The sequence below is a fragment of the Aquarana catesbeiana genome, linkage group LG03, assembly GCF_042186555.1.
Source record: "Aquarana catesbeiana isolate 2022-GZ linkage group LG03, ASM4218655v1, whole genome shotgun sequence".
Classification (NCBI taxonomy): Eukaryota; Metazoa; Chordata; class Amphibia; order Anura; family Ranidae; genus Aquarana; species Aquarana catesbeiana.
This window is the reverse complement of record NC_133326.1, coordinates 201,742,860-201,764,341: the sequence shown is the minus strand read 5'-3', so window position 1 is coordinate 201,764,341 and position 21,482 is coordinate 201,742,860. Positions and strand designations below refer to the sequence as shown.

Below are 21,482 nucleotides of genomic sequence, written 5' to 3'. Positions count from 1 at the left end.
TTCCTATAATAACTCTTACAGGAGTGAATCTCCCTTCCTAGAGGTAGATTTCCTCTCACTTCCTGTTGTCTCCCTCCGTTTGTAAGTCGGATGTTTGTAACTAGGGGATCACCTGTACGAGGAGTCTCTCCTTCCCACCAACCTTCACAATACAGCTATGGGAAGCTCTGTACGCACTTTTCAGCATACATCCCTTATTTGCTATACATATATGACAGTCTAGTGCCTGGTAACCTTCACTGGAAAGAGCACAAATGACACTAAGATAGGTGACCAATAACCAGAGAATTTAAAAAAAACGAGTTTAAGTGTTTACATACTGTATATGGGGTTAACCTGACCTTGCATCCTGCTATGTATATATCTGAAGTTAAATGGCTTATTATCTGTGGTATTCATACAACATTTCAAACACTAGAATGCACTAGTGTACAAAGAAGTCTTTTAAAATGACTGTTATGTTATGGAAAATGTATAACAATTGGGGAAAATTTGACCAGCTATTTCACCTTATATTTCCTTAACCACTTGCCGACCGCCGCACGACTATATACGTCGGCAGAATGGCACGGGCAGGCAAAAGGACTTACAGGTACGTCCTTGCCTGCCCGCGGGTGGGGGGTCCGATCGGACCCCCCCCCGGTGCCTGCGGCGGTCGGCAAATCTCCCCCGGCGATCGGTGGTGAGGGGGAGGTCATCCATTCGTGGCCCCCCCCTCGCGATCGCTCCCAGCCAATGGGATCATTTCCCTGCCTCTGTATTGTACACAGAGGCAGAGGAAATGATGTCATCTCTCCTCGGCTCGGTATTTTCCGTTCCGGGCCGAGGAGAGAAGACTGTAATGTGAGTGCACCAACACACTACACACACAGTAGAACATGCCAGGCACACAAAACACCCCGATCCCCCCCCCCGATCCCCCCCCCAATCACCCCCCCCCCCGTCACAAACTGACACCAAGCAGGTTTTTTTTTTTTTTTTTTTCTGATTACTGTATTGGTGTCAGTTTGTGACAGTTACAGTGTTAGGGCAGTGAGTGTTAGGCCCCCTTTAGGTCTAGGATACCCCCCTAACCCCCCCTAATAAAGTTTTAACCCCTTGATCACCCCCCGTCACCAGTGTCGCTAAGCGATCATTTTTCTGATCGCTGTATTAGTGTCGCTGGTGACGCTAGTTAGTGAGGTAAATATTTAGGTTCGCCGTCAGCGTTTTATAGCGACAGGGACCCCCATATACTACCGAATAAATGTTTTAACCCCTTGATTGCCCCCTAGTTAACCCTTTCACCACTGATCACTGTATAACCGTTACGGGTGACGCTGGTTAGTTTGTTTATTTTTTATAGTGTCAGGGCACCCGCCGTTTATTACCGAATAAAGATTTAGCCCCCTGATCGCCCGGCGGTGATATGCGTCGCCCCAGGCAGCGTCAGATTAGCGCCAGTACCGCTAACACCCACGCACGCAGCATACGCCTCCCTTAGTGGTATAGTATCTGTACAGATCAATATCTGATCCGATCAGATCTATACTAGCGTCCCCAGCAGTTTAGGGTTCCCAAAAACACAGTGTTAGCGGGATCAGCCCAGATACCTGCTAGCACCTGCATTTTGCCCCTCCGCCCGGCTCGGCCCAGCCCACCCAAGTGCAGTATCGATCGATCACTGTCACTTACAAAACACTAAACGCATAACTGCAGCGTTCGCAGAGTCAGGCCTGATCCCTGCGATGGCTAACAGTTTTTTTGGTAGCGTTTTGGTGAAATGGCAAGCACCAGCCCCAGGCAGCGTCAGGTTAGTGCCAGTAGCGCTAACACTCACGCACCGTACACCTCCCTTAGTGGTATAGTATCTGAACGCATCAATATCTGATCCGATCAGATCTATACTAGCGTCCCCAGCAGTTTAGGATTCCCAAAAACGCAGTGTTAGCGGGATCAGCCCAGATACCTGCTAGCACCTGCGTTTTGCCCCTCCGCCCGGCCCAGCCCAGCCCACCCAAGTGCAGTATCGATCGATCACTGTCACTTACAAAACACTAAACGCATAACTGCAGCGTTCGCAGAGTCAGGCCTGATCCCTGCGATCGCTAACAGTTTTTTTGGTAGCGTTTTGGTGAACTGGCAAGCACCAGCCCCAGGCAGCGTCAGGTTAGTGCCAGTAGCGCTAACACCCACGCACGCACCGTACACCTCCCTTAGTGGTATAGTATCTGAACTGATCAATATCTGATCTGATCCGATCAGATCTATACTGGCGTCCCCAGCAGTTTAGGGTTCCCAAAAACGCAGTGTTAGTGGGATCAGCCCAGATACCTGCTAGCACCTGCGTTTTGCCCCTCCGCCCGGCCCAGCCCAGCCCACCCAAGTGCAGTATCGATCGATCACTGTCACTTACAAAACACTAAACGCATAACTGCAGCGTTCGCAGAGTCAGGCCTGATCCCTGCGATCGTTAACAGTTTTTTTGGTAACGTTTTGGTGAACTGGCAAGCGCCAGCGGCCTAGTACACCCCGGTCGTAGTCAAACCAGCACTGCAGTAACACTTGGTGACGTGGCGAGTCCCATAAGTGCAGTTCAAGCTGGTAAGGTGGCAAGCACAAATAGTGTCCCGCTGCCACCAAAAAGACAAACACAGGCCCGTCGTGCCCATAATGCCCTTCCTGCTGCATTCGCCAATCCTAATTGGGAACCCACCACTTCCGCAGCGCCCGTACTTCCCCCGTTCACATCCCCAACCAAATGCAGTCGGCTGCATGAGAGGCATTTTTATGTCCTCCCGAGTACCCCTACCCAACGAACCCCCCCAAAAAAGATGTTGTGTCTGCAGCAAACGCGGATATAGGCGTGACACCCGCTATTATTGTCCCTCCTGTCCTGACAATCCTGGTCTTTGCATTGGTGAATGTTTTGAACGCTACCATTCACTAGTTGAGTATTAGCGTAGGGTACAGCATTCCACAGACTAGGCACACTTTCACAGGGTCTCCCAAGATGCCATCGCATTTTGAGAGACCCGAACCTGGAACCGTTTACAGTTATAAAAGTTACAGTTACAAAAAAAGTGTAAAAAAAAAAAAAAAAACACAAACAAAAATATAAAATAAAAAATAATAGTTGTCGTTTTATTGTTCTCTCTCTATTCTCTCTATTGTTCTGCTCTTTTTTACTGTATTCTATTCTGCAATGTTTTATTGTTATTATGTTTTATCATGTTTGCTTTTCAGGTATGCAATTTTTTATACTTTACCGTTTACTGTGCTTTATTGTTAACCATTTTTTTGTCTTCAGGTACAGCATTCACGACTTTGAGTGGTTATACCAGAATGATGCTTGCAGGTTTAGGTATCATCTTGGTATCATTCTTTTCAGCCAGCGGTCAGCTTTCATGTAAAAGCAATCCTAGCGGCTAATTAGCCTCTAGACTGCTTTTACAAGCAGTGGGAGAGAATGACCCCCCCCACCGTCTTCCGTGTTTTTCTCTGGCTCTCCTGTCTCAACAGGGAACCTGAGAATGCAGCCGGTGATTCAGCCAGCTGACCATAGAGCTGATCAGAGACCAGAGTGGCTCCAAACATCTCTATGGCCTAAGAAACCGGAAGCTACGAGCATTTTATGACTTAGATTTCGCCGGATGTAAATAGCGCCATTGGGAAATTGGGGAAGCATTTTATCACACCGATCTTGGTGTGGTCAGATGCTTTGAGGGCAGAGGAGAAATCTAGGGTCTAATAGACCCCAATTTTTTCAAAAAAGAGTACCTGTCACTACCTATTGCTATCATAGGGGATATTTACATTCCCTGAGATAACAATAAAAATGATTAAAAAAAAAAAAAAAAAAAAAATGAAAGGAACAGTTTTAAAATAAGATAAAAAAGAAAAAAAATAATAAAGAAAAAAAAAAAAAAGAACCCCTGCCCCCCCTGCTCTCGCGCTAAGGCGAACGCAAGCGTCGGTCTGGCGTCAAATGTAAACAGCAATTGCACCATGCATGTGAGGTATCACCGCGACGGTCAGATCGAGGGCAGTAATTTTAGCAGTAGACCTCCTCTGTAAATCTAAAGTGGTAACCTGTAAAGGCTTTTAAAGGCTTTTAAAAATGTATTTATTTTGTTGCCACTGCACGTTTGTGCGCAATTGTAAAGCATGTCATGTTTGGTATCCATGTACTCGGTCTAAGATCATCTTTTTTATTTCATCAAACATTTGGGCAATATAGTGTGTTTTAGTGCATTAAAATGTAAAAAAGTGTGTTTTTTCCCCAAAAATGCGTTTGAAAAATCGCTGCGCAAATACTGTGTGAAAAAAAAAATTAAACACCCACCATTTTAATCTGTAGGGCATTTGCTTTAAAAAAATATATAATGTGTGGGGGTTCAAAATAATTTTCTTGCAAAAAAAAAATAATTTTTTCATGTAATCAAAAAGTGTCAGAAAGGGCTTTGTCTTCAAGTGGTTAGAAGAGTGGGTGATGTGTGACATAAGCTTCTAAATGTTGTGCATAAAATGCCAGGACAGTTCAAACCCCCCCAAATGACCCCATTTTGGAAAGTAGACACCCCAAGCTATTTGCTGAGAGGCATGTCGAGTCCATGGAATATTTTATATTGTGACACAAGTTGCGGGAAAGAGACAAATTTTTTTTTTTTTTTTTGCACAAAGTTGTCACTAAATTATATATTGCTCAAACATGCCATGGGAATATGTGAAATTACACCCCAAAATACATTCTGTTGCTTCTCCTGAGTACGGGGATACCACATGTGTGAGACTTTTTGGGAGCCTAGCCGCGTATGGGACCCCGAAAACCAAGCACCGCCTTCAGGATTTCTAAGGGCATAAATTTTTTATTTCACTCTTCACTGCCTATCACAGTCTCGGAGGCCATGGAATGCCCAGGTGGCACAAAACCCCCCCAAATGACCCCATTTTGGAAAGTAGACACCCAAAGCTATTTGCTGAGCGGTATAGTGAGTATTTTGCAGACCTCACTTTTTGTCACAAAGTTTTGAAAATTAAAAAAAGAAAAAAAAAATTTTTTTTTTGTCTTTCTTCATTTTCAAAAACAAATGAGAGCTGCAAAATACTCACCATGACTCTCAGCAAATAGCTTGGGGTGTCTACTTTCCAAAATGGGGTCATTTGGGGGGGGGGTTTGTGCCACCTGGGCATTCCATGACCTCCGAAACTGTGATAGGCAGTGAAGAGTGAAATCAAAAATGTACACCCTTAGAAATCCTGAAGGCGGTGATTGGTTTTCGGGGTCCCGTACGCGGCTAGGCTCCTAAAAAGTCCCACACATGTGGTATCCCCGTACTCAAGAGAAGCAGCAGAATGTATTTTGGGGTGCAATTCCACATATGCCCATGATCTATGTGAGCAATATATCATTTAGTGACAACTTTGTGCAAAAAAAAAAAAAAAAAATAAATAAATTGTCACTTTCCCGCAACTTGTGTCAAAATATAAAATATTCCATGGACTCAACATGCCTCTCAGCAAATAGCTTGGGGTGTCTACTTTCCAAAATGGGGTCATTTGGAGGGGGTTGTGCCATCTGGGCATTTTATGGCCTTCAAAACTGTGATAGGTAGTGAGGAGTAAAATATGTAAAAGTAAAAATGTACGCCCTTAGAAATCCTGAAGGCAGTGATTGGTTTTCGGGGCCCCGTGTGCGGCTAGGCTCCCAAAAAGTCCCACACATGTGGTATCCCTATACTCAGGAGAAGCAGCTAAATGTATTTTGGGGTGCAATTCCACATATGCCCATGGCCTGTGTGAGCAATATATCATTTAGTGACAACTTTTTGTAATTTTTTTTTTTTTTTTTTTTTTTTTTTTTTTTTGTCATTATTCAATCACTTGGGACAAAAAAAATGAATATTCAATGGGCTCAACATGCCTCTCAGCAATTTCCTTGGGGTGTCTACTTTCCAAAATGGGGTCATTTGTGGGGGTTTTGTACTGCCCTGCCATTTTAGCACCTCAAGAAACGACATAGGCAGTCATAAATTAAAGGCTGTGTAAATTCCAGAAAATGTACCCTAGTTTGTAGGCGCTATAACTTTTGCGCAAACCAATAAATATACACTTATTGACATTTTTTTTACCAAAGACATGTGGCCAAATACATTTTGGCCTAAATGTATGACTAAAATTGAGTTTATTGGATTTTTTTAGAACAAAAAGTAGAAATATAATTTTTTTTCAAAATTTTCGGTCTTTTTCCGTGTATAGCGCAAAAAATAAAAACGGCAGAGGTGATCAAATACCATCAAAAGAAAGCTCTATTTGTGGGAAGAAAAGGACGCAAATTTCGTTTGGTTACAGCATTGCATGACCGCGCAATTAGCAGTTAAAGCGACGCAGTGCCAAATTGTAAAAAGTGCTCTGGTCAGGAAGGGGGTAAATCCTTCCGGGGCTGAAGTGGTTAACTGTGCAAAATGTATAACTTGCTATAACAAAAACTCTGTGAAAGCCTTTACTCTTGATTTACACCAAACAGGCTACCCAAGTAGTCTCACCACTCTTTGGGCATTACATTTACAAACATTTAAAAGAAATTCTATAAACATATGCTTTTTTTTGTTGTTTTTTGTTCCAAACCAAAGTTTATTCAGCAAAGAAAAATGGAGGAAAAAAAAAAAAAGGGTGATGTATACAAAATCCCGAAGAAATACAGTATCTTAGTTGTATAACAATGTACATCTTGTGACATTTAGATGGTTTGTTTTTTAGACAAGATCATGTTTTAAATAATAAATCAATATACCAATACCACGCAAAGATTTAAACAGGTAAAAACAAATGCAAAATAAATAAAAATAAAGCAAGATAGCTAGAAAAGGTAGCCATCAAACTAGCTGATAAAAAGTAAACAGGGTTTCGGCTTTAAACTAAAAATAATGGCAGATAACAGTTACTTGGCCAATCTGGTTAAGAAATTTTTCTTCACGTTGTAAAAAGCTGCTGCTCGGTAAGGCATCTTTTCAACTTTACAGTTGTATTCTGTCAAGCAGACAGAAAGTAAAACCAGATAATGAAACAGTTTTATTAGCAACATTCACATTGTCTTTTCTGTGATTTAAAATTATATTGCAGTGACCATATCTTCATAGTTCACAAATACCTACAAAAACAAACATATTTATACAATATTGCTATGTGCCACAGAAAGACTGCAGCTACCATAAAATTTGTGCTATAATTTCAATCTTCATTTCAGCACCTCTAAGTTTACAACTAGGTTGCTCACAAAACAAGTTAGCCATGCTGGAATTCTTTTTGTTTTGATAAGTCTTCATTCACATATTTAAGAGGCCAGCATCACAGCTTGTGTTAATGTAGTTTCTGAAGAATAGATTTGCCTTGTATAACATGGAACTGACAAAGCAGAATAGCAACTTTAACATTTGTTTGATGAGTTCATTTATTAGTAAACAACTGAGTAGGGTACATTTTTCCAACATATTTAAAGGTGCATATTGGTTATTTCTTTTAGGTAAAACTTCACCCAAACCTATTCAGAGTATATTTTTTGAAACATGCATCTAACATAGCAAGACTTTCTATGCTAGTGCCAGGGTAAACTAGTAAACTAGAATTAAAATCACTTATTAATATTTTAGCTTTAGTCAAATTTGGTTGATTAGCAAACCCCAGCATGCATTGTTGCCAATGGTATACTATGGTCAAATATGACAATCAAGCCTTTAGAAGCATACAGGGAAGCTCAACCTACTTACACAGGACTTCAGTTTTTCACCCAGGCATTGCTGTAGTGCAGTTGTCTATCAAACTCAAAAATCTAAAAATCCATGGTATATTGCAGGGTGGCTATATCAAAAAGAATGCTGCAGGCTCATTACAGTTCTCGTAGATACAGAAAGCCTTAAGTTTTTACAGTTTCTTGCAAAATTTAAACATTTCTTACAACCACCAATAGGGCCAAATCTTGGGATTCCTAAATGTGACTGCAGATACAGAAAGCAGAGAGTGAGGGAGTTACAGAGCACATCCTTCAAGACAAAATTCCAGTGACTCTGTGAGGTTTTCTAAAACCCCTTTAACACTGGTGCCGCCTGTGCATTTGCGGGAAATTGCCGCTAGTTTTAGCGCCACTTTACTGTCGTAATGGAAGTGCTTTTCAGTCACTAGCAGGGAGCTTTGCTTTGGCAGCGCTGCCCAATCGTTTCAATGGGCAGGGCATTTTGGGAGCAGTGTATTCACCGTTACCAAACCGCCCCAAAGATGCTGCTTGCAGGACTATTCAGAATGTCCCACAAGCACACCGCCCTGGCTTTCACACTGAGGAGACATGAGAGGCGCTTTACAGGTGCTATTTTTAGCACTAAAATGCCTGAAAAGTGCCTAGTGTAGAACCCATGGAACTCAAATGCGTTTTGCAGTGGATTTAAACTCACTGCTTATGAACCTGCCAGCCCATCATGAACTTCTGGAACCAGGTAAGTGTGTATATCCTACTCATTACCCACTCTCTACCACCACGCAACCCCTTTTTTTCTATTTTTTTTTTTTAAGAATGGTCATACGCACCCTTGCTTCACCCCCCATCGAACCAATAATCAACTTAGCTCTACATCTGTCTGCTAGCTGCTACACATTCCATTATCAAAAAATGGAACTCAACTAACCCTCCAACCATCACCAATATTAAAACTGCTATTCAGTATGTCTACCTAAATTAAAAACTTGATGCTGAATTAAAGCAAGATGATAGATGAGAACTTATGTCCAAATGTAAAGAATATACTAGGACTATCTCATATGGCCAAGAATAAGTTGGGCCTTCTGCCCACATACTGATCCAATTAATTTCCTCGCTTATCCTATATTCTGCTACTATTGTTGCATCATCTCCAATCTTAGGTGATCTGGTTCCTTTTTTTTCTTTTCTTCTCCTCCAGGATATGGATTTGTGTCCTGTTGTTCAAATATAGTTGTTCTTATTCTCCATTGTTCTTTCTCCTTTCTTTTAGGTTAGGCAGTAAGTGAGCATGTTGTCCCTGAAGTTGAGGTGTGAAAAGCAAAAAAAATGGGCAAGTGTAAGGATTTGAGCAACTTTGGCAAGGGCTAAATTATAATGGCTAAACAGGGTCAGAGCAACTCCAAAATTGCAGCTCTCATGGGATGTTCCCAACCTGCAGTGGTCAGGACCTACCAAACTGGTCCAAGGAAGGAAAACCGGTGAACCTCTTCTGCTGCTTCTTTAATCCCCCCACCAGTATTTAGATCACCAGTCATCATGGGGGGCAGCTCTGACATGATGATTTCCTCTACACAGTACTGAAGAAAAGATCAGCTGCAGAGAGACTACAGGTCATACTGGCGAACAGCCCTTTGCCCTCTTGCTTGCTTTATTTGAGCCTTCACAATTCAGTTCCTCAATCACTTGGTTCCTGACTCAAACTGTATTGTAGCTCTATTCAAGTCTATGATGGCTGACAACACAGACGCGCCAGTAGTGTACAAGATTTCAGCTAGGAGAGGAAGAAAATAAGGAGCAGGTCGTGACCATCCTAACTCGAGTAAATAAACAGGTGGGTTTAGGGGTTTTCAGAGTAAACTTATGTAGGGGGGGTCAGGGATGGTGGGTGAGTATTTTTTAATAAATGTACACCTTTACATTAAAAGGGTTGTAAACCCTTATGTATACCCAGTAAAGTGACTGGCTTCGGGTGATACACAGAGATTAAAAAAATCCTGTACCTGTTTATCTGCAGTCTTCTGTTCTCTACATCTGTTCAAATCCAGAATTTTAAAACTTGTCTAAGCTGTCAGAAAACAGGGGGCGGAGAGCTGAAGTTACACGCTGCATAGCTCAAGGAGAGCTTTGACAGCTGATTGGAGAGAAGGAACACACCCCCCTTCACACAGCACACAGGAACAGAGCTGAGGTTGTCAATCAGCTGGAGCTCCCTTCTCTGTCACCTTTTTACTCTGGATGTCAGGAAAACTTAGCAGAAGTGACCAATGCTGATAGCAGAGGAAAGAAGCAGCAGACAGAAATTACATTTAGTGCTCTTGACTGAGACAAGTACACAAGTACACACTAGAAGGGCTTTGTTCATACAGTGGGAAAATAATTATTTGATCCCCTGCAAGTTTCCCCACTTACAAAGAAATGGAGGGTCTATAATTTTATCATAGGTATATTTTAAATGAAAGAGACAGATTAGCAAGCAAAAATCCAGAAAAAAATACATGATATAAATGTTATAAATTGAGTTGTAGTTCAGTGAGTAAAATAAGTATTTGATCCCCAAGCAAAACATGAATTAGTACTTGGTGGAGAATGCGCAGAGGTAAGACATTTCTTGTAGTTGGTTACCAGGTTTGCACACATCTCAGGAGGGATTTTGGTCCACTCTTCTTGACAGATCTTCTCTAAATCCTTCAAGTGGATGGAAACCCAATGTCATCCTTTCTAAACTACTGCCATAGGGGTTATCTATAAGGATATACATGCCTCCTGCATGTATTTTTACCTCTGTCTGTTATGAGACCTGAAAAACGGCAGATTCTGTGGGTGGGTCTGTTGTCTGGAGCTCGATGGGTGGAGTTGTGATGTCAGTAGACTCCCCGCCCACCTCTACACTCCCCTTGTCAATATGCATTTCTCCTGTGTATTTCTTACAATGAACTTCTGCTATGATCTCTAACATCCAGTGAAAAGACAGGAATGTCACCACACGACTTCAGCATGCCAAATCATGCTGAGGTGTGCAACAGCCAATCCTCGCAGAGCTGCTGAAAAAAAGGAGTGGGGGGGTGGGAATTAAAAAATAATGCATGTCTTAGGCTAGTGCACGAGATATGTAAATTACCTGTCACTCACAGCAAGGGGGAGGATTTGACAAAGTTTTTTTGTTTGTCAAGATTTATCTCACTGGACAACAAAAGAGGATTGCTCAGAGCTGGATTAACTCTTTGTGGCAAGACTGGGCTCAAATGATAGTTAATCTTATACTCTACATTATGACATAATAAAAAAAACTTTAAGGTTTCTTGGCGGTTGCATGGCAATGCAAAGTTTCAGCTCCCTCCATAAATTTTCTATTGGATTAAGGTCTGGAGACTGGCTAGGCCACTCCATGACCTGAATGTGCTTCTTCTTGAGCCACTCCTTTGTTGCCTTGGCAGTTTGTTTTGGGTCATTGTCATACTGGAAGACCCATCCACGACCCATCTTCAGAGTTCTGGCTGAGGGAAGAAGGTTCTCATCTAAGACTGTACAATACATGGCCCTGTCCATTGGCCCCACAATGCAGCAAAGTTGGCCTGTACCTTTAGCAGAGAAACAGCCCCAAAGCACAATGTTTCCACCTCCATGCTTGACTGTACGGATGGTGTTCTTAGGGTCATAGTCAGCATTTATCTTCCTCCAAACACAGTGAGTCGAGTTAATGCCAAAGAGCTCAATTTTAGTCTCATCTGACCACAACACTTTCTCCAAATCCTTCTCTGAATCATTTAGATGTTCATTGGCAAACTTCAGATGGGCCTGTACATGTGTCTTGTTGAGGAGGGGCACCTTGCGGTCGCTGCAGGATTTCAATCCACAGAGCGTATTGGGTTACCAATGGTTTGCTTGGTGACTGTGGTCCCAACTGCCTTGAGATCATTCAAAAGCCCCTCCTGTGTAGTTCTGGGCTGATCCCTCACTTTTCTCATGATTATCCGTACCCCATTAGGCAAAATCTTGCATGGAGCTCCAGACCAAGGACAATTGATGGTTATTTTGTATTTCTTCCATTTGTGAATGATCGCTTCAACAGTTGTCTCCTTCTCACCAAGCTTCTTGCTGATGGTCTTGTAGCCCATTCCAGCCTTGGGCAGGTCTACAATCTTGTCCCTGACATCCTTTGACTACTCTTCAGTCTTGCCCATGATGGTGAGGTTGAATGGAAGAAAGAGATTCTGTGGACAGGTGTCTTTTATACACATAACAAGTTGTCGTTAGGAGCAACTTTTTAAATTGACAGGACTAATCTGAGTACCACATGAGCACATAGTGTAGCCAGTTTGTGGGAGCCAGAATTATTGTTGGTTGGTAGGGGATCAAATACTTATATTACTCACTGAACTTCAACTCAATTTATAACATTTGTATCATTTGTTTATTTCTGGATTTTTGGTTGATGTTTTGTCTCTATCATAAACCTATGATGAAAAATATAGACCCTTCATTTAGTGGTAAGTGGACAAACTTAAAAAATATGCAGGGGATCAAATAATTATTTTTCCCCACTTTATTTCATGTCTGAGGTTTACAACCACTTTAAAATTAACAAGGTCCCCCAAAAACTCACCTATAACTGGGATCAAGCTTTTTGCATTAATGAGTTGCTAGCTACTTCCTGGTTATGGCCACCGCACAGAGAAGAATCCGCATGAGAAACAAGTTGACTGGCTACCTGCGCATCTATCCAGTACCTCTTTCTTTATACAGATGCACCGTTGAGCATGGGTCATAGCCAAATCTCAGTGATAGGTGGTTTTAAAGTAGGTGGAAAGGCCGCACAAACTCTTAAAAACACACTTCTCCCATTGCTCTGACAATTTTCTGTATACATTTATAATAAAACAATATAGAAAAACTTTTAGTCTATGTGCAGTCAAACCCGCTGGCTCATTTCTTTTCTTGGCAGCTTGTGGAGTTCAAGCTGATGGATGTCTCAGAAGCACTATCTACTGGCCAATAACGGTGCTAAACAGCAATGTGTTGACATCCCTACCAACAGCAGTTAGAAGTTCTGGCTCAGAGAGCACACAGAACTGTGGAAAAATTCAGCAATGCCATTATATTATCTTCACCCCTTCACAGGAGAAAAAAGATTCACAACAGCACTGGCAAGGTCAACAGTTAACAACCTGATACACATTTAGAACTTAAGAAAACAGTATAATAGATTGTTAGGTAATTTCTACAATTTAAAGCAGCCCATCAATTTAACAGTTTTAAAAAAACAGTTCCATTCCTGGCACGTGCCAGGAATGCAATTGTCACATTGGTTGTGCTCTCAACCAATATGTCAAAACATCAAATTACTGTTCCCATAACTGATCACATGTACAGCACCATGGCAGTTGCAGATCAAACAGGAGCCAAGATGGCAGCTTCCATGGCTGAAAATGACAGGAGGGTTTAGTTCTGCTTTAAGTAGAGTTGCACGTTACCCACTTACCGACCACTGCACGATGATATATGTCAGCACAATGGCAGCGGTGGGCAAATGGGCATATCTGTACGTCCCCTTTAATTAGCGGGGCTAGTGGGCGCGTGCCCGCCGCGTACAGCATGACCGTGCCCGCTATGTAAACAAGGCATTTCCCCATTCTGCCTAATGACATGACAGGGATCTACTGCTCCCGATGTCATGTCAGTGGTAGCCTATCCCCCCAGTTAGAATCACTCCCTAGGACACACTTAACCCCTTGATCACCCCCTAGTGTTTAACCCCTTCCCTGCCAGTGTCATTTACACAGTAATCAGTGCATTTTTATAGCACTGATCGCTGTATAAATGACAATGGTCCCAAAATAGCGTCAAAATTGTCCGATGTGTCCACCATAATGTCGCAGTCACGATAAAAATCGCAGATCGCCACCATTACTACTAAAAATAATTAATAATAAAAATGCCATAAAACTATCCCCTATTTTGTAGATGCTATAACTTTTGAGCAAACCAATCAATATGAGCTTATTGCGAATTTTTTTACCAAAAATATGTAGAAGAATACACATCGGCCTAAGCGAAAAAAAACGTTTTTTTTTTATATATTTTTGGGGGATATTTATATGAAAAGTAAAAAATATTGCTTTTTTTTTTCAAAATTGTTGCTCTTTTTTTTGTTTATAGCGCAAAAAAAAAAAAATGCAGAGGTGATCTAATACCATCAAAAGAAAGCTCTATTTATGGGAAAAAAAAGGACGACAATTTTGTTTTGATGTAACGTCGCACGGCCATGGAATTGTCAGTTAATGCGACACAGTGCCGAATCGCAAAAAGTGCTCTGGTCAGGAAGGGGGTAAAATCTTCCGGGGCTGAAGCGGTTAATATGATCTCTAACTCATGAGCAGCATTAGGAGTTTTCCAAATAATTTACCAACTTTGAGTCAACTCAATGTTTTCTGGATAAAAATGTTAAAAAATTTAGAACAGGGTAAACAGGCTAGATTTTTGCCATTTTCAATGCATTTCTGTTTATTCAAATTCAATTGTTTTTAGGAGAAATTAATACTAATCAAGCACACCCAGGACTTTTAACAATCACTGTAATGAGCGATAAGAGAAAATGCTAATTATATAGGCATCAGACATACTACTGCGTTCTGTGTACAAATAACAACGGTTTATTAAGTACTGTAGATCGTTTTCTAAATCAGCAATTCTCCAACACACTTGCTTTCTTTTAACCCGATACTTTATAACATCATCATTTCTTATCTATCATTCAATTTCCCAGGTCCCCCTCAAATAGTCTTCATTGGGCCTATAAAGACCACAGTATAAGCACTGTATTTTCTTAGATAATACAAACAGGGCTAAGAATTTAGTGGAAGTAATTCTAAGAGCAGGAAAATGTTTTATTCCTATTTAGTTGTACATCAAAATCCTTTGCTACTGTGATACAAACATCTGTTATACCCCCCCCCCCCTCCCCCCCATCATCCAATCAAAACAGTTTTGCAGCTGTCAGCATTGATTTGTTCTCTTATCATTGGAACAAGCGTCATGTATGAAACGTGTAGATGAGAAAAATAATTAATTCAACCCAAATCACTCTCAAAATTAGAACCTGACAGCAACACAATACAGGATATAATCATAAGGACAGGAATATCACTTCCCCTTGAAACAAAACAGCTAAGCAACTGTGAAATTACAATATGGTCTACATTTAAGACGAATGTTCACATTAAGTATTGAAAGCCACCCTCTCAAGCTGTGTGTCTATTAAAACAATATAAGAAGGTAATTCTCCTAAACCCATTGTCATCGAAGCAGAAACAGAAAATATAGCTGCCGTAAACTCGTTTCCAAATACCCATATATACATTGAGGTTCTATTGATTACTTTGTTGCTTTTTTTTTTACTTCACCTATTACTGTATAATACTTTCATGCTTTTTTAATAGGACAAAGAGCAATAAACAGTGTATTAACCCCCTAGAAGCCAAAACACATCTCTTCTTGTCTTGTCCAAATTACAGCTCTGAAATGTAAACTGATTTGTTGCCATGGCTTACTGCACATTGTGCATCATTATTCATTTTATGTATTGTGCAGTATTAAAGGAGTTGTAAAGGCAGAAGGTTTTTCTATCTTAATGCACTCTATGCATTAAGATAAAAAGCCTTCTGTTTGCAGCAGCCGCCGCCCCAGCACCCCCTAATATTTACCTGAGCCCCATCTCTAACTAGCGATGTCCACAAGTGTCTTGGCCATCCGAGACGCTTCCTCCTGATTGGCTGAGACACAGCAGCAGTGCTACTGGCTCCTGCTGCTGTCAATCTAAGTCAGTCAGCCAATCAGGAGAAAGAGGGGGTGGGGCCAGGCTGCAGCTCCGTGTCTGAAAGGATACAGAGAGCTGTGACTGGACTCGAGTGCCCCCATAGCAAGCTGCTTGCTGTGGGGGCACTCGACAGGAGGGAGGGACCAGGAGCACAGAAGAGGGATGTGAGAAGAGAAGGATCTGGACTGCTCTGTGCAAATCCACTGCACAGAGCAGGTAAGTATAACATGTTTGTTATTTTTATTGAAAAATAAAACATGACTTTACAATCACTTTAAGAAAGCACTTTCACTAAGAACTGCTTACTGTGGAGCTGTATCATGGTACTGCCCCAACATAATTACATAAACAGTTGATCTATCTGTAAGGTTTATTGATTTTTTTTAACAATAGAAAACTACAAAGCATAGTTTGTGACGCAAACTGAGGATGTCAGACAAGCAGAATGTTCTATCCAAGCCCCATTGATGAGTGCAAAGAACATAGGCATATAATACCGTATATCCTAAATAGAGGCATGCCACTACTTTTCATTGTGTTTAATATGAAATGTGGTCCATGGAATCAGGAGTAATATAAAGCTAGCACCATGGTTCTGGACTATACAACACCTTGTAATGACTCTGAGAAGGAGAGGGACCAATTCAAATTCCTTGCCCCTAAGGAGGAAATGAATAAAGTGAGAAAGGTAGAAAATAATAGATAAAGAAAGAGGGGTCAAAAAAGTAGAAATCTTTAAACAATATGTACTTTTTTTTTCTTGGGAACTCTGCTTTTTGTTTTATATTACAAGACTTACAAAAAACAGCAAAGGCAGAGTGAACCTATAGTCTGGTCTAGACATTTATATTAGGGTTGCACCAATATCGTTTTTTATCGGCAAGTATGTGTCCCGATACTTTCGGTCAAGTATTCGCCGATACCGAGTACCGATAGCTTTGCGGTGCGATTTGAGCCCATACAAAATGAATAGGCTTAAATTGCACTGCAAAGAATCACATGCGATTTGAACAGGAATGTGCCACGATTCCTGTCTGAATTGCAAATGGATTCCAGCACTGCTCCTGTGTGAACCCAGGCTGAAGTCACTATGACAAGCTTGGGTTCACAAAAGGGCGGTGGGGGAAACCGCATGTGATTTGGAAAGAAATCGCACCACATTCCTGTTCAAATCACACGCAATTGTTTGCAGTGAGATTTGAGCCCATTCATTTTGTATGGGCTTAAATCGCACCGCAAAGGTATCAGTTTTAGGGATCGGAGTATTTGCATGAGTACGAGTACTCATACAAATGCTTAGTATTGGCAACAATACCAGTATCGGTGCAAAGCTAATTTGTATCATTAGTAACGTTACATGTGGGTGGAAAAACATGAGTATAACAAATTCTAAAAAGATCAGCACTGTTACCATCACTTATAAACTACATGGGAATCTTACTAAATGCTATAAGTCAACAAAGTGCAAAGGGTTTGAACTTTTGTGACTTATGGAATTTAATAAAATACACAAGTAGTTTACCAGTGATGGTAACATCGCTGCTCTTTTTTGAATTTATGTTCAAAAAATTATGTTATATTTATCACAGTGTATCATAAACTGTACATAGTTTGGAGTAGAAGCTATTTACACATGATTTCACAGAGCAGTATGATTGAATTTGCAATAAGATTTCACTTACAGTGCGGGTTTCTTTTGACGTCATCAAGAATCATGAGTGTTAAGCATCTGATGTTACCCTTGTTCTTTTTTTCCAAGTTAAAGTACATATCAAAATGTTGTACCCTGGAGAAATAGAAGCCAGCCATGTCCATGGCAATGAGAACACATAGCTTTCAACCTAAAACATGATTTTGATGGCATAAACATGATCCCTGGGTATAGGGATTGGCCAGTGGCACTTATTAAAGACTATAAATTGCCAGCTAATACAATTAGTAACTTGGATTTTCCTCAGCCTAAGGCAGCAGATTTGACAAAGTTATATTTCTTCATTCCAGTGTGTAATGACAACAGCTAGAAATGTGCACAGGGGAAGGTCTGCTATGGACAACTATTATGGAGTTCCCTTGAGTACATACAACCTATATAGTGAAACAACCATAAGCAATAAGAATTCTGCTTGATAACAGATGGAAGTGTAAAAGCTGTGCACGCTGATTGTAAAGGATTACGGTTAAGTACTTGAGTAATGCTAATGGGTGAAGTTAATGAGATATTATGGGTATGATGTACAGTAAATGTCTTTCCTGCACTATAAAGTAGTATTAAACCCAAAAGAAAACATTTATTATATTGCAGCTTACCAATTCTTAGATGTGATGGCTGTATTGGTTTCCTTTTTTAGGCTTTCTTTATTCTATTTTCATCTGGTAATCCAGCCAGCAAGTTTGATGTTTTTCACTACACAAACTCTTCAGCAGAATATATCAGTTTACATGGATGAGACAAACCATTTAACACTGACAGGGGTGATTCAAATGATCAGCTTTTATTTATTCTTTCAAAACCTTTATCCCAAAAGGAAAATAACTGTTTGCTCTAACTCGGTGGTTCTCAAGTCCTGTCCTCAGGACCCACTAACAGGCCAGGTTTACAAGATAACTGAAATACATCACAGGTGATATAATTTGCTACTCAGTGATTGCAGTATTCTAGTTTGCATCTCCCCAAGGTAGTACTTAAATTGTGGCCTGTTGGTGGGTCCTGAGGACTGGAGTTGAGAACCACTGCTCTAACTGATCAGAAAGTGTGAGCTGGAGTCTGGCTTCAATTTGTTTGTGGTTCTAAATCTGCTAGTACATCTAACACTACCCTTCTCCCAGACTAAAAATGATGCTGTCTGCTGTGCCTCGTATTCTCATTCCTCCAGAATTGTGTCTCACTAATACAGGAGGGTGTGTTATTGTCCAGATCACCAGATGAAAACAGAGCGGAAAAAGACAAAGAAAATAAAACCGATGTAGCAACCACATCTTATGATTGGTAAGCTGCAATATAATACATTTTTCGTTTTGGGTTTATACCGCTTTAAGTAAACCCTTATAGGACCATAGCAAGAGGTGTGCCAAATTCTCTCTTACTTACACCTTTCAGTATATTCATTAGTGGAAGTAGGGGGACAAAATTGAAGGCTGTTAGAAATTTCTGGACAGGTGTGGTGACTTTTATCTCCTCTGTAATAGGACTTAACTTCTCTCCTACTCCTCAAACAGTCTTACTCAGCATGGATTCCCACCTATGGCCCTCTAACATTAAAGTTATAATCACACATATCTTCATAGCTATTCGCTTAATAGCTAGGAAATGGAAAAGTGCTCATTCTCCCACTTTAGAGGAAGTAGTAAGCATACTTAATGATCATTGTTTGCTTGAATATGCCTTTGCCTAAGTGAACTTACAGATGCAAACCTTCTTAACTAACTGGCGCCCCTGGAGATCTTAAGTATTGTTCCCACCATGTTACAAGATCTACTCAAGACAATGCATAACAATGGAACCGTCTCATGCTGGGTGGTCCTTTGCAACTAGACTTTTTTGGATGCTGCTCCTTTACTTCCCTAGTATACCATCGCCTACGATTTTATCCGCCTGTCAATACCTTGTATTTTGCTTCCTACATTCCCATACATATTTGACAAGTAATGCCCCGTACTCACGGTCGGATTTTCCGACGGAAAATGTGTGATAGGACCTTGTTGTCGGAAATTCCGACCGTGTGTAGGCTCCATCACACATTTTCCATCGGATTTTCCGACACACAAAGTTTGAGAGCAGGCTATAAAATTTTCCGACAACAAAATCCGTTGTCGGAATTTACGATCGTGTGTACACAAATCTGACGCACAAAGTGCCACACATGCTCAGAATAAATAAAGAGATGAAAGCTATTCGCTACTGCCCCATTTATAGTCCCGACGTACGTGTTTTACGTCACCGCGTTCAGAATGATCGGATTTTCCGACAACTTTGTGTGACCGTGTGTATGCAAGAGAAGTTTGAGCCAACATCCGTCGGAAAAAATGCTAGGATTTTGTTGTCGGAATGTCCGATCAATGTCCAACCGTGTGTACGGGGCATAATTGTTTATAGTATATTGTACCCTGTTGGTCACAGTTTTATGACTAATATTGTGACATACTGCTTTCTTAACTGTGTATTCTAAACAGTGTGATTTTTTTTTTTTTTTTGTATTTTACTAAAATCCTTCAATAAAGAATAAAGTAAAAAAAAAACAAATAGTAGTTGAAGGCTGTTAAAATAAACCACAGTGAAAGAGTTCCACAGCCTGGCTTCAACTCAATCTCCTTCCATAGCACACACCCATCTAATGTGTTTCACCCAGGCAGGGCTTAGTCGTAGAGTCAAAGTTTTGTGTGGTTAATTTCAACAGCGTGTAGCACCACTCTTTACAGTTAAAATTTTGCTATCGAGTCAGGGGACTAGCACCTGGCAGCAGTAATGTATAGTGGCATTTAGAGCAAAGCTTTTTGTTATGTCTTGAAATCTATAATTTACCTTTGGATTATTGGCTGAGATAATTCATAAAATGTATTATGGTTATTATTACTAGGTATGTATATCATTTGAGCTGATGCGGTTCTGACTCTCTCAGAGAGAAATTTCAGCTGAATTGGGAATGTTTACCAGTTCAACGTGCAAAGTAATAACAACATATTAGTTTTGTACCAGCAGCATGCCAGTTTATAGTAGTTAATCTTGCCCATATTTCAATCATAAGAGACACCTGACAAGCACTAGAGCTTGTAATTCAGTGATTATCTTGTTGAGTTAAAGCTTAACTTCAAGAAAAAAATGTTTTTTTTTAGATATCAGCTGTGTTAAAAAAAAAAAATCACCTTGAATGATGTGTATTCCTCCACATGTGGGATGCTGTTGCATTATATAAAATTCTTTGTTTCATTTATCCCATGACTAGTGTAAGCACCAAAACTTCCAGCACTAAAACTTACAGTTCTGGCTCCCATACAGTGCATAGACTAAATTATAGTGGATTGCTTGCACCTCATCCATTCCCAGTACATTTTGTATACTTTCCACTGAATACAAGAAGTTATTTGACTGGATGGGGGGAAATCATGACATTCACCTGCACCTTCCTCCCATCATTCAATCACAGAATCACATCTTCACTGGCTGTATCAGGATGACGTAACATCCATGCATGGGTAGGAGTTTATACACCCCAGCATATGCAAAAGTGTACATTGTCCAGTATATGCACAGTTTATGGTACATTATCAAAATCTTTCACAGTGCATCCAAAAAGTATTCACAGCGCTTCACTTTTTCCACATTTTTTATGTTACAGCCTTATTCCAAAATTGATTAAAATCATTATTTTCCTCAAAATTCTACAAACAATATCCCATAATGACAAAGTAAAAGTAGTGTGTTTGAAATCTTTGCAAATTTATTAAAAAATAAAAAATCACATGTGCAGAAGTAGTCACACTCTTTGCCATGACACTCAAAATTGAGCTCAGGTGCATCCTGTTTTCACTGATCATCCTTGAGATGTTTCTACAACTTGATTGGAGTCCACCTGTGGTAAATTCAGTTGATTGGACATGATTTGGAAAGGCACACACCTGTCTATATAAGGTTGCACAGTTAACAGTGCATGTCAGAGCATAAACCAAGACAACAAAGTCCAAGGAATTGTTTTTAGAACTCCGAGACAGGATTGTATCGAGGCACAGATCTGGGGAAGGGTACATAAAAATGTCTGCAGCATTGAAGGTCCCAATGAGCACAGTGGCCTCCATCGTCCATAAATGGAAGAAGTCTGGAATCACCAGGACTCTTCCTAGGGCGCCCAGCCAAACCGAGTGATCGGGGGAGAAGCGTCTTGTCAGGGAGGTGACTAAGAACCTGCTGGTCACTCTGACAGGGCTCCAGCATTTCTCTGTGGAGAG

General features: G+C 40.7%; 1 protein-coding gene across 3 annotated transcripts in view; it reads right to left on the bottom strand.

Annotated features, from left to right (window-relative positions):
- The window catches only part of TBC1D22A (TBC1 domain family member 22A), a 919,143-nt gene that overhangs the window by 93,784 nt on the left and 803,877 nt on the right, over positions 1-21,482 (bottom strand). The window contains exon 13 of one of the 3 annotated variants that reach the window (XM_073619715.1): positions 8,487-9,026. The exons of the other annotated variants lie outside the window; for them this stretch is intronic. Within the exon in view, the coding sequence (XP_073475816.1) occupies positions 8,967-9,026 (60 nt within the window). The 3' untranslated portion in view covers positions 8,487-8,966. Of the gene's footprint in view, positions 1-8,486; positions 9,027-21,482 lie in introns of those variants that run through there. 3 annotated transcript variants of the gene reach the window in all.